Source organism: Lycium ferocissimum, chromosome 1 (assembly GCF_029784015.1).
Source record: "Lycium ferocissimum isolate CSIRO_LF1 chromosome 1, AGI_CSIRO_Lferr_CH_V1, whole genome shotgun sequence".
NCBI classification, from domain to species: Eukaryota; Viridiplantae; Streptophyta; class Magnoliopsida; order Solanales; family Solanaceae; genus Lycium; species Lycium ferocissimum.
Genome location: NC_081342.1, coordinates 22,454,070 through 22,467,632, shown reverse-complemented (window position 1 = coordinate 22,467,632; position 13,563 = coordinate 22,454,070). Strand labels below are relative to the sequence as shown.

The 13,563-nt window shown below is 34.6% G+C and overlaps 2 protein-coding genes across 2 annotated transcripts in view; both read right to left on the bottom strand.

The window, feature by feature from the left end:
- Positions 1 to 9,693, bottom strand: part of LOC132052440 (isoamylase 2, chloroplastic) — a 71,241-nt gene extending 61,548 nt beyond the window's left edge. Inside the window, exon 1 of the mRNA XM_059443984.1 lies at positions 9,674 to 9,693. The gene's annotated coding sequence lies outside the window, so the exon portion shown is untranslated. The remainder of the gene's footprint in view (positions 1 to 9,673) is intronic.
- LOC132029459 (EID1-like F-box protein 3) lies at positions 7,010 to 8,756 on the bottom strand. The gene has a single exon (XM_059418719.1). The coding sequence runs from the start codon at positions 8,739 to 8,741 to the stop codon at positions 7,920 to 7,922; it is 822 nt and encodes a 273-aa protein (XP_059274702.1). The 5' UTR covers positions 8,742 to 8,756; the 3' UTR covers positions 7,010 to 7,919.
- Positions 9,694 to 13,563: the final 3,870 nt, after the last annotated feature.

The window sequence follows — 13,563 nt, the reverse complement described above, 5'->3', positions numbered from 1 at the left end:
TCATAAGTTTAAGTCTTTTAAGTTCTTGAAAAAACTCAAACTTCAAAGAAAAAATGTCTTCTCCTTCTTCAACTGTTAGGGTTTCTCTATTTTGGGATGGAGTTATACTTGATGACAATAATACCGTTCGTTATAGTATCAAACCAAAAGCCCATGTAAAGTTTCCAACAACTTTAAATTACGAAACATTAGTCACTTACATACATAAAAAAATAAAAACTGATCCCACAGAGTATGGATTATCTGTAACTGGCAGATATTCAAACACCGTTTCACAAGGCTTAGTGCTTTATAGTGTGTGAAATATCAATGATGATAACTCTTTGAGGGACTATTTGAGGGCATCTGAAGAATATAGGGATTTAGTCGCCATTTATGTTCTTGAAATGTATATAGAAAAGATACCTGAAGAAGTCCCTCAAGTCCAGCCTACTCATGATAACACTTATGGGGACTTTAGTTCTTATACACACATTTTGAGTGGTCAAGTCCCGCTGGAAACTCTAAGCCAGCAATTTAATCAAACAAATACTGAAAATTAGTAAATATTCATTTTTAAAATATTATTTTGTGTAGTAGCACGTGTTTATTTTATTTATTGGTAAATATCCATTTTTGGTATCTTTGTAGGGGTTACACACCTGATATGAGTAATATTGGGCAAAACTCTCAGTTCGGTGGAGTTGAAAATTATTCACAAAACTCGCCAATGGTACCAAATGTTGATTTTGGGCAATCCACTCAATTCGGTGGAGATGATCTTTCTCCAAACCATGTCAATATAGATCAATATCGATAGGTTCATCACCTTGATATTAAATAATCCATATATATATATATATATATATATATATATATATATATTTAATGTTGGTATTTAAAATATGTTACTTTTCATGTAAGAAGAGGCCTTTCTTAGATGGTGATGATTGTCCAAATTATTGTGAGACATCATCAAGTGATAGCGAACCGAATAATGCAGAAGAAGATGATGATGATGATGAAGACGAAGAGGTCGATGTTCAATCTAGTGGGCAGTAAGCAAATTTAATAGCATTGATGCAAAGTCCGCTGCCGAAAAACCCAACTCCCGAAAGCCCAATGCAGTGACATTCTGACAATATTCCATATCTAGACAATCTTCAAGGTCGGGCTGATGCCTTTGTCTTCACCAGAGAAGATGATCAATGTCGTCAAAAATGTGGAAAGAACCAGCCGATCTTATAAAAGATGATTGCTACCTTGAAAAAGGCATGGTGTTCGGATCAAAAAAAGCATTGCAAAGGGCAGTAAAAATTTATTGTTACAAGGAAATTAGGGAGTATAGGGTTGATGATTCAACCAGAAAAATATGGAGACTAGTTTGTAGACGACAGTATCAAGGCTGTCAATGGATGCTTCGGGGAATTGAAAAGCCCGATGGCATGTGGGTTATCACAAAATTCCACAAACGCCACATTTGTGATATGGGAGAGAATCGAGATAAATATGATTGCTCAAGTGCTACTTAAAGACGTTGCCTAAACCCGAAGGTAATCTATTCGACCAAGGTCATTATAATTCTTACATCAATTAAATTGTCATTGCTAAGTGTTGTTTGTTTAAACTTGTGCAGGATCCCCATCAAAGATTGCATTAGAAATGTTAAGATAGCATATTAAAAAAAAAATAAGCAAGAGAAAGGGATATCTTGGGCGTAGGCGTGCGTTTGAGATGATTTATCGAAATTGGAAGGGCTCTTTCAAGACGTTGCCGAGGTATATGGCAGCTCTATAAAAACTCAATGCAGGAACTGTTGTAGAGTGAAGTCTTCTGGGTGGTACAATTTTCAACTATGTGTTTTGGGCGTTCAAACCATCTATTGATAGTTTTGGTCACTACCGGCCAGTCATATCCATAGATGGCACGCATGTATATGGTGCATACGACATCAAGCTACTGATTGCAGTAGGAATGGAGGCCAATGGGTTGTATTCCCTCTTGCTTTCGCAATTGCCGCTAACGAAAGCAACGACACATAGGGGATGTTTTTGACACATTTGAGGCAGCATATTAGTAAGGATCGTATGGGCATATGCGTGCTATCTGATAGACATCAAGGCATAATGCACTTCATGTCTACTTTAGAAGGGTGGCAGCCTCCCTTTGCTTACCATCGTTATTGTTTAAGGCACATCAAGGCAAATTTTCAAATAAAGTTTGGAAACGGCACACTCAACAAATTGATGTGGGCGGCTGCGATGGAGCATCAACAAAAACAATGACTTGCGAGGATGGAGACGATCAAAGAAGTGAGTCCAGAAGCATATACTTGGGTGAAGAAAATCGAAGTTGAAAAATGGACATTACATGCTGATAAAGGCAGGAGATGGGGGATGCTCACAACAAACAGCTTGGAGTCATTCAATAGTTTACTAAAATCTGCTCGGGGACTACCCGTTACTGCAACGGTAAGAATGACTTTCATGCAAGTTGTGGAGTGGTTTGTGAAAAGAACCAGGCAAGCCAGAGCTATATTAGCACGGGGGGGGGAGGGGGGAGGGGGGGGGGAGATGAATGCCAAAACCTTTCAAAATAATGGAGCATCACAGGCAAAAAAGTCAACTGCACAAGATGATCGAGTATGGTCTGATTGAACGTGTGTATGAAGTCAGAACAGGTTATTACCAGGGTAGGGGAGGAAACATACATACCGATTATGAGGGCACGAGAACGTGCAATTGTGGTAAGTGGCAAACATACCATATGTCGTGTTCTCATGCCGTCAAGTGTTTCGAGGCAATGGGAAAAATAGTAACAAGTTATGTGGCATCGGAATACAGCGTCAAAAGTTACGCTAAAGCATATGCCGGCCGCTTTTACCCAATTGGTGATCAAGCTTATTGTCCAGACGAGCCATTTTCAATGGTTGCTAACAAGGAGCATATCCGTAAAATTCGGATTAGCGCACAAACTTGGATTCCCAATCAAATGGATATTCCGGATAGGACATACTTTCGAAGGTGCTCGACATGTAAGGAGTTTGGCCATGATAAGCATTTGTGTAACTTACGAGGCCGTGGTGGTGCAACTACGTCTCGTAGTAGAAGAGCCTCCCGTACTTGATGTATTATTTTAAATATTTTGTTATTGTAAATAATGATGTATTATTTGGTTATTGCAATAAATTATTTTGAACCTCTCGTATTGGATGAATTATGTTTTAATATAGTATTTTTATTTGTACATTCGGAAAAAAGTAATGCCTTGACTAAAAAATAAAACACTTAAAACAAAACCTTATAAAATAATAGACTTAAACCTAAACATAACAAGATTCAAATAAACAAAACTTACTTCGGGCAACCCCTAAAACGACGATCCAAACGTTTAGGTAAACTTGATGTAATGAGTCAAAATTATTATCCGCAGAAAAAGATATCAAGTTCTATATAAAATATCAATATTTCAGAGTTTTGAAACCTGATTAATCTTGCGTCAAAGTATGAAAAAAATGTGAATTTAAGAGCTTTAAAATTGTGTGGAAAAAAAAAAAAAAGCCTATATTGCGCACTAATTTAGTGCGCAAAGGTTACTTCAGTAACTTTTTTTTTTTTTGGGGGGGGGGGGGGGGGGGGGTTATTTTGGTTCCTTTTGACACTTTTTGGGTTAAAAAAGTTGCGGACTCGTAATTTTGGTTTTCGATTTCTAAAATTACTATACCATTACCGTATCAAATTAATTCGGTATAGTTCGGTATTTTAAAGTTCAGTTCGGTATTTTACGATACGGTAAATCGGTACCATAGTTTGTCGGACTTCGACTTACATATACTCATATCGTGGAGAATTAAGACTTCCGCTACTCAAGAAACGTCTCAATTATTATGTACTAAACACCTTACACATGTAAAAATATTTTAAAAAAAAGTACAAGCAATCCCCGTCTTAAATCAATTACACAAAAAAGACATTTAAATCAAGATAGAGTAATCAAAGTTCCAATGATTAAACAATTAATTTTCTAATAATATTAGTTTATATATTTGTTAGTATTATAATACTAAGATCTATGAATTGTATATGTAACTATATACTTCGGTATGGTATTTGGTATTTCGGTATTTTCTTTATGAATATCGAATACCATACCCAATACCCAACTTTTTAAAAATGCATATCAAATACCATAATACCGAAACCGCGATATAGTAATCGGTATCTACCATACCTTGCCCACCTCAACCGTAAACAATGAAAAGGGACGACAAAAAAAAATTGAAAACTAGAGCATAGAGTATGTAATACATAATTTTATATGGAAACTAATTAGCTTATGTTTTAAATCAAACGATCCTAAGATGATTACAAGGATAAGAGGCCTTATAATTTTGGGATAAAACAACAAATAACATATTTACCCTTCTCCAACGTTTTTCTCCAGAGTCCTTTAAAAAATTAAGATTACAATTAAAAATAAAAGTTTATTCAAGTTTATATAGTTTAAGCCAAACACGTATTTTATATGAGAAATAGAGAAAATAGTCAAATGTCCCCCTCAACATATCTTTCGGATTAATTATGACACACCCAACCTTTGCGGGCGACCTATTACCCCCTGGCCTTATTTTTCTGTATTTTTGTACCTTTTTTCGGCTGACATGGCACAAAAAAAAATTTAGACAACCAGTTGCACAAGGGATAGTGTTGCCTATCTCCGCCACATCAGCGCCACGTCAGTGCCACGTTAGAACTTTCTAAATTTTATCAAACAAGTATTAAAATTTTATTTTTAATATATCTTTTCATAAATATATGTATTTTAATTATTTTTTCCTTTTTTTTTTCTATCTCATTTTTAACTTTTACTCCCTCCCTCTCTTCTTTCATCAAGAGCCGCCGCCGGACTTCATCGCCGACGAGCGGCCACTGCCCCAATGACCCCCCTTCCTTCATCTCCTTCTCTCCACTGCTTGCACCACTGAGCCAATGACCCCTCCCCTCTTCCCCTCTTCCTTCGTTTCCTTCTCTCCCTTCCGCGCCACCACCACCACCGTCGAGCGGCCACTGCCCCCACCACCGTCGTCGGAAGTTGGTGTTTTTTAAGAAAAGAGAAGAAGCAGCCCCATGGAAGGGAAATTCTTGAACCCAAATAGGTTGATTTCTTGAAAAGATATGTATAATTGATGATGAAATTGAATGTATGTGCGTTAATGGAGGAAGAAAATGAGTTGGTTGATTTCTTGAAAAGATATGTATGATTAATGATGAAATTGAATGTGTGTGTGTTAATGGAGGAAGAAAATGGGTTGAATGTGTGTGTTAATGGAGGAAGAAAATGGGTTGGTTGATTTCTTGAAAAGATATATATGATTGATGATGAAATTGAATGTCTGTGTGTTAATGGAGGATGAAAATGAGTTGAATATGTGTGTGTTAATGGAGGAAGAAAATGGGTTGGTTGATTTCTTGAAAAGATATGTATGATTGATGATAAAATTGAATGTGTGTGTTAATGGAGGAAGAAAATGGGTTGAATGTGTGTGTGTTAATGGAGGAAGAATATGGGTTGGTTGATCTCTTGAAAAGATATTTATGATTGATGATGAAATTGAGTGTGTGTGTGTTAATGGAGGAAGAAAATGGATTGATTGATTTCTTGAAATGATGAAGAAGAAGAAGGGTTTAGTGATGAAGAATATAAAATTAATGGAGGGTTTAATGATTAATTAGAGGTTAATTAGTGTAAATATAATTAATAAAAGAAAAATCAAATGAAAAAAAAAAAGAAAGGAAAAGAATATAAAATTAAAATTTAGAAAGTTCCAACGTGGCACTAACGTGGCACCGATGTGGCGGAGAATGTGCAACACTCTCCGTTGTGCAACTAGTCATCTAATTTTTTGGTGCCACGTCAGCCGAAAAGGGGTACAAAAATACAGAAAAATAAGGCCAGGGGGTAATAGGTCACCTGCGAAGGTTGGGTGCGTCATAATTAATCCGAGTATATGTTGAGGGGGCATTTGACTATTTTCTCTTTTTTATATTACATAGTGTATATCTTATAGGAAAAAATTTCACTTTTTTCCAAAAAAACATTTTCACTTTATTTGGGAATCAACGTTTGGCCATGAAAATTCCTGAAATTTGAAAAACATCAAAGAACTTTTTTTTTTCACTTTTATAACATTCAAACAACCAAATATTCTTTGCAAAAACTATAACCAAACACAATTTCATCTTCAACTCCAACTCCAAAATACCAAATAAAGTGAAAAATATTTAATTTTCATGGCCAAACGCCTACTTAGTTTAATAAATCAAATATCTATCAATAAAATATATTCATTATTTAATTTTTATATTATAATTCTAATACTTCCTACGTTTCAATTTATATAAACTCATTTTTGACTAGGGCGATATTTAAGAAAGAGTGAAGATTTTTGAAACTTGTGATTCAAAATCAGTCTTGAATATTTGTGTGGCTGTAAATTATTTCATAAAATAAATTTTTTTTCAATTTAGGAAAGAGATTATTTATTTTAACATAAATTAAAAAGAAAATAGGTTCACATAGATTAAAATAAATGGAGCATTACTTATTTACGAACTACATGCCCCAAGAGTCAAATCCGACCCCACTTCCTCTTCCCTTTTTTTAAGACAAAAAAGTGTAGAAGTACATTTGAAATCGTGCACTTGAAGAGGTAAATTCGCGCAAACGAGATCAATTGCTTGTTTGACCATGAGAATTATTAACTTGTTTAGAATAATTTTTAGTATATTTTAAAATTAATATTTGATTATAAAAATTTTAAATTTGAAAAACTGTTCCAAATCTGTTTTCCAACTCCGTTTTTAAAAATTACTATCTTCTCTCCTTTAAAAAAAATAAAAAAGTATAACCAAACTTATCTTTGACTCAAACTTCATAATTTTCAAATAAAGTGAGAAAAAAATTGAATTCTATGGCCAAACGCCTACTTAGTAAACATGCTAACTCATTTACAGAGTATTACTCAAATCAAATAAACATAGGTCATTTATAACTCCAATATCATACTTATAAAACAGTAATTAAAGAAAACAACAATACATTCATTGAATGGCCACAAGAGAGAGAAATTCATTTATTCAATCAGATGTCCCATTCTTGCACATGATAGATACTCTTCATTGCTCTTATGTGTTGCCCCTTTACATAATCGTCAAGTGCCATGGCCTTCACTTCCGCCAGCCGCCCAAGTTCGTTTGCTGGCTGTCTGGCACTCGCTTCATGAGATGGATTATTATCACCGCAATTCCAGACCCTCAGCGAAAATCTTTATTTTAAAATGGGAGTCTAGTTTTTTTTTCAAGTGGGAACAACTTCAAAGTGACTATTTCCAATATCATTTTTGGGACCATTATAACTCTGGATAAAATGCATGACTAATACTACTAGTACTACTTTTTGACGGATCAGCTGGCGAAGTTAAGGTAATTGTTTCAAAAATTTGAAGAAGAAATTTTGCAAAAACGTTTTGGACCTTCTATAAAAGTTAGTAGTACTTATTTTTTCAACCAAACATCAAGGAATAATGGTTTTTTCTTTTAATTTTTACAAAAACCAAAAAATACCTCAAAAATTGACTTTTTGTTTTCGTAAAAATTAAAAAGCAAAAAATTCTCTTTTGGTGTTTGGTTGAGAATTTCTTCTGGCAACAAATTATAAAATGATTTTCAAAAGAACTCTTCTTCAAAATTTTCAAAACAAATGCCACCTTTATTTATGTAAATAATATCTTCCATCTTAGGACAAGCTCTTTAATCAAGCATTTCGACAAACCACAAAACTATCCCCTTTTCCTTGTTTTCACTCTGTCTCATCAACAAAGCCATCACTATTCAAAACCCATTACGATGTGGGCACGTTCTTTTGACCAACTCACAGATACATTAACTTGCAATCCGGTTCCCATGAAAACCGCCAACTCTGCCGTTATCTTCATCATCACCGTCAACGTCTTTTTCATCATCTTCATCAGACGATAAAGGCACAAGCCAACAACTCCCATGTAAATGCCCATTCACACACACAAAATACTCCAACCCATTTTCAACCGTACCTAGCCTCCGTGCCGCGCTCTTAGGCACAAGCCGAGCAGCTGTCATGCTCCAAACCCGGGCCCCACAAAAGGGACACCTCACTCCGTCTTCTAACTCCACTTGTCTCATAATTAAACACGCCCTCGTCTTCGACTTCATAAATCCCCCAAATACCCCTCTAAAAACACCCAAATCATCACACCTATCCTTAATTTCATGCTCACACGGATCACTCACGTATAACAAATCCGTTCTACATCTCTTCACTAAAAAGCTCCGACCCGAAGTCTTCGAAAACCGGGTCGATTTTACAAAGTGACCCGGAGATGACTGACCCGTTTGGAAATGTCGGGTCGAAGTGCACCCGCAACAGAAGAACAGCAATTTCGCTATAGCATGCCATTCGCCTAGAATACGACCATTTGGCGCACCGTCCATTAACGATGCTATCATACGCGGTGCGCGATATATGCACATCTCTCTCCACAAAAGCCTTTTCGCGATTGCTCGAAGCTTTTGATTGACCGAAGACATTTGACATAAAGTTTGAACATTCCACTCCATGGAAGCAAAAACCGAACGGAGAATTATCTCCTTGTGAATCCCCGAGTCAGATGACTCGGCGATCGACTCCATAGCTCCCTTCGGATTTAGCCTCCGTCTTTGACTCATTTTTATTCAGATTTGTGCCTTCAAAAACTTGTTTTTTGGCGCCTATATAAATATCGTAACATCTAAAACACATGGTCGGACACGTGTAGCATTATGAATAGATAATTAGCTCGTCCCAAAAAATTATTTTACTCCAAGTTTAAAAAATAAAGAAAGACTTTTGAAATGTGTAATTAAAATATCTCAGATATTTATAAGGCCGTAAATCATCTCATAAAATTAAATTATTTATAAATATAGAAATATATCAATCTTTTTTTGATAAACTAATAAGAAAGGTAAGACAATTTTTTTAAAATTGAAGGAGCAAAACACATGGTCGGACACGTGTACCACTAAGAATGGATAATTCATAACTGTTACATCCATGATGTTTTTTAGAGTTGGCGTACGTGGGTTTCTCTAATTGGTTGACATGAGCATGGGGAATATGATTTAATGTGTTACAGAATCTAGAACAACGTATGTGTTTGAAAGAAAGTGCGGATCTCTCGACACGTGTCCTAACAAAAGTACTCCTACCGGATAAAAAAAAGTCCACCTAGTCATTTCAGACAACCCTTAAGAAAATACTAACTCTTATATAAAAATAGGTAATTTGACTAAACTATCTCTAATTAAATAGGCATTGGATTTGATCATATAACACTTAATAGGGGCAAATATGGAAAAACAAGGTTAATTATTTCTTGATTTGCTTAGTGAACTCTTTTTTTTATCTAAGAAAAAAAGGCTAAGTGGACTCTTTTTTTATCTGGAGTGAGTATCTTTCTTTTTCGTTGCTCAAAATCTCTCAGGGAGTACGTGGCAGGATTTGGAAGTGGTAAGTTTGTTAGTGCCTGAAACGCTGCAATGTGAAAGTTTATTTTTGTGTTCTTGGTGCTTTTTTCAAATGATTTGGTTAACAGGCGTGCATAATCTTAGGCGAACACGTATATAATTTGAATTGATTATGGTACAAAAGTTGGCATACCTGTTTGTTTATTCGTGGTAACATGGTCTCCTCATGGAACAAAGAATTATACCGTCTTATTAGCTGCAGTGTCTAATTTATTATGGTAGGATGCATGTTGTTGGAAGATATTTCCAGGTGCCAGAAGATGGAAGAAGTGGTTGTCTCAGTGTACTTTAAATGTAGAAGAAGTCCTATTTAGCTCATTAGTTTATCTTCGCATTTTCCTAAGATCAGTTCCTTGTTCGATCCTTATCCTAATTAGTCAGAAGATGACAAACTGGAAAAAAGAAATGGAGCTCGTAAACTACAGATTTCTTGTTTTTGTTTCTTCTTGTCCTTATAGCAGGTCTTTTCTTAATACTTAGGAGTCATTTGGTTTAAGGGATTAGGTAAGTTATCTCGGTGTAGATTTTGGGATTAAATTTATCTCATGTCTGGTTGGATGCATTAGTTAAAATCGGTACTATTTTTATATCAAAATCTTGATATACATCATCCATTTAGAAAGTGGAATAAGTTATTCAGGTTATAGTTCCGGTTTTAATCCCAGAATAACAATTCTGCAGTGTCCTGTATTTGAACCAAACAACCCCTTGTTTTACGAGTCAAATATGGGTGGATTAATGATTCAATAACACCTAGTAACACTTTGACTCATCCTGAGCATGATTTTCCTGCTAAAGCTTTTACTACTATTATTCTTTTCTAGTTTGTGAGATCAATTAAAATCATCTCTTGGGCCAATCTATATATACTTCGGAAATATGCATCTCAACATTCTAGTCGACAGTATTATATATATTAATTGTCTGTCAAAGGCGGATGGAAGATTTAGGGTGAGTTCAGTTGAACGTATTTATTATTTTGGCTCGAACTATGTATACATAATGTAATTTTAATATATTCTGAATTCATTGAAACTAGATCTTAGATTTGCCTCTATTTGTGGACTGTTATGGGTTAGTCACGGTGTACAACAGGCGGGGCGGATGCAGTAATGTGTGGGGTGTTCACCATTATAGTGTATATTTAGGATAAATTTTCTGTGTTTATATACATATATTAACTTTTGAACACCCTGAACATATATTACAGTGTATATTTAGGTCCAATTATTTTTCCAAACACTCTGAGTGAAAATTCTGGATCCGCCACTGACAACAGCACATTAATTTTTTTTTTGACATGTTCAAATTTATGTTCTATCCTTTTGGACAAACTAACCACTACAGTTTAGTCATTATGTAGAGGGTGCTTGTCCTCTGCTATACAGGTCTTACGCTGCTTCTATGGCTGAAAAACTTCATGCTTTTGGTGCTAAATTAAGGATGATTAAAACAGGAGTATGAGCCCGTTTGGATTAGCTGGAAAAAAGTGACTTTTAAGCATAAGTGCTTAAAGTACTTTTTAAGTGCTGAAAGTTATTTTATAAATAAGCAGTTACGTGTTTGGATAAAAGTACTTAAAGGGTTTTTAGAAGAAATGGTAGTATTGGAATTAACAGAAAATATAAGGGATAAAAGAGTAAAGCTGTTGGTCAAACTAAAATGACTTTTAAGCAAAAAAAAAAAAAAAAAAAAAGTTGGGGTTGAGCAACTTCTTGGTTTTGACTTATTTTAAGCACTTTTTAACTTAATTTAAGCTGTTTTTTGTTTTACCAAACACTTAAATAAGTTAAAAAATGGCTTATAAGCTAAGCTAGTTTGACCAACTTATAAGCCAATCCAGCACAAGTACTGTATACTATTATTTCAAGAAAGAGGGGTAAAGGATAAAAGAAATGGAAAAATCAGTTGAAGGTACCTGCAGTGAAAGAGATAAGGGTGATTTTTTAATAAGACATTGTAAAAAGCACTATAAATGATAGGTATATGAGATGTGCAGAGATAGTGGTCACTGCAGTTTGTGCATGGAAGTAAAATCAGTGGCGGAGCTAGAAGTCCGAATATAGGTTTGATCAAATTCATTACTTTTTGTTTAAGCAATATATTTGTGTTAAGAAGAAATGTTGCGTACACATTAAATTTAGAATTCGATTATTAATACTTGAGTCGCCATTCTAAAATGCAGAACTCGTAAAGTTAAAATTCTAGCTCCGCCTCTATGAAAGTTCACTGGTTGCTTGATAAAACAAGTCTATGCAGCAGTTGCTACCAATAATTGCTATATAGAAAGTTTTTCGATTTGTGAAAAAATAAAATTTGTTCTTTAAGGTGATGGAACGCTCTTAGATGGCTGGATAAAACTACTTTTCTGAGTAGCCATTTGCAACTCTGAGTTTGACGGACACAAAGTTATGATAGAGTTTTGTGTTGGAAAAACTTTATATAGTCCATACAAGATCGCAAGTAAATAACTAAACAGAGATATAAATCTAGAAGATTAGTGAGGGCATTTATCTTGATCCATTGATTGATTGAAAGAAGGCATGATCTTCTAAGGGTGTGTTCGGTATGGAGAAAAACATTTTCCGGAAAATGTTTTCCGATTTTCCCATGTTCGTTTGGTAAAAAATTTTAGACAACATCTTCTTTAAGAAAATAAGTTTCTCAAAAATGGGAAAAATGACTTATCTAATAAAAATAGGGAAAACAAGTCTATAAGTACATTCCACCAAGCTGTGGAGATTGGAGGGCAACTATAGTTGGACTGGAAGTGGTATTATAATCAATAATTTGGATGGAAGCTTGTAGAAGAGACGGTACTTGGAAAATAAATTTACATTATGATGATTCGCCATATTACATACATTATACAATGTTCAATTAGGTGATACACAAACATTCTAAGTAGGTTGCATTTCTAGTTAGTTCAGGTAGTTAGATATTAGCACATAGCCCGGCTAGTTGGCTTGTAGATTCAATTGGTAAATTGGTAATTATGCCTAGCTAACTCATGTAATTAACTGCCAATAGAAGTGAATGAGAAGGTGAGAATAGTCCACCTCAAATTCATTTCTTGTTTTTTCTCTTCTTCCTTCGCTAGCAAACTGGTGAACACTTTAATTGTGAAATAATATTTTCTTTAACTCCTTTGATGGACATAGCCGGATTACACAAGTGTTTTTTTAGGTTACCATTCTGATTTTATTCCTATTTTTTAAAGTTTTGCAAATTTAATCCGTTAAAAATTATTTTTCTGGACAACGTTAGACTATTGCCTAATGTTTGCTGGTATATTTTCAACCTTACAAACAAAATATTAGATTGTCTTCTAACGTTTGTAATTTTAAAGTTTTAGATCGTGAACTAATAATTTCTCATAAGATTGTCTTAACGGGGTATAAGTTACAAAAGAAATAAAAAGAAGGTCATTTACTAAATAGTTATTCCAAAAAAGGAACAACTGGTGAAAATTGCTGAGAAAATATTACACCTACAATAATATTTGTTGTGCCCACATTTGAGAAAGGGAAAAGGGTCAAATTTACCCCTGTACTTTGAACTAAGGGGCAAATGTACCCATAATACTTTAAACTTTTCACCCCTACCCCTACCGTTATCAAACTTTGCAAAAATAGCCCAACCCTAATGGCATGCTGACTGGCCGCCTAGGTGACTTGCCATGTCAACCACCTGGGCAGCTAGTCAGCATGTCACGTGAAAAATAATTTTTTTTTTTTTAAATAATTTTTTTAAAGAAACAAAAAAACTGATTTTTTTTAAAGAAATTAAAAAAAGTATTTGTATAATTCTTTTTTAAAAAGTATGTTTTGTATAGGACAAGTATGTTTTGTATAGGACCTATCATCATTTTGTGAGGTACTCACAATCTTTAGCCCAAGGGACCTATCACTATTTTGCCTTCTCTGTACCATGATTTTTCTGTATAAATTTACTATGTTTTCTTCATTTTTATAGTAGAATG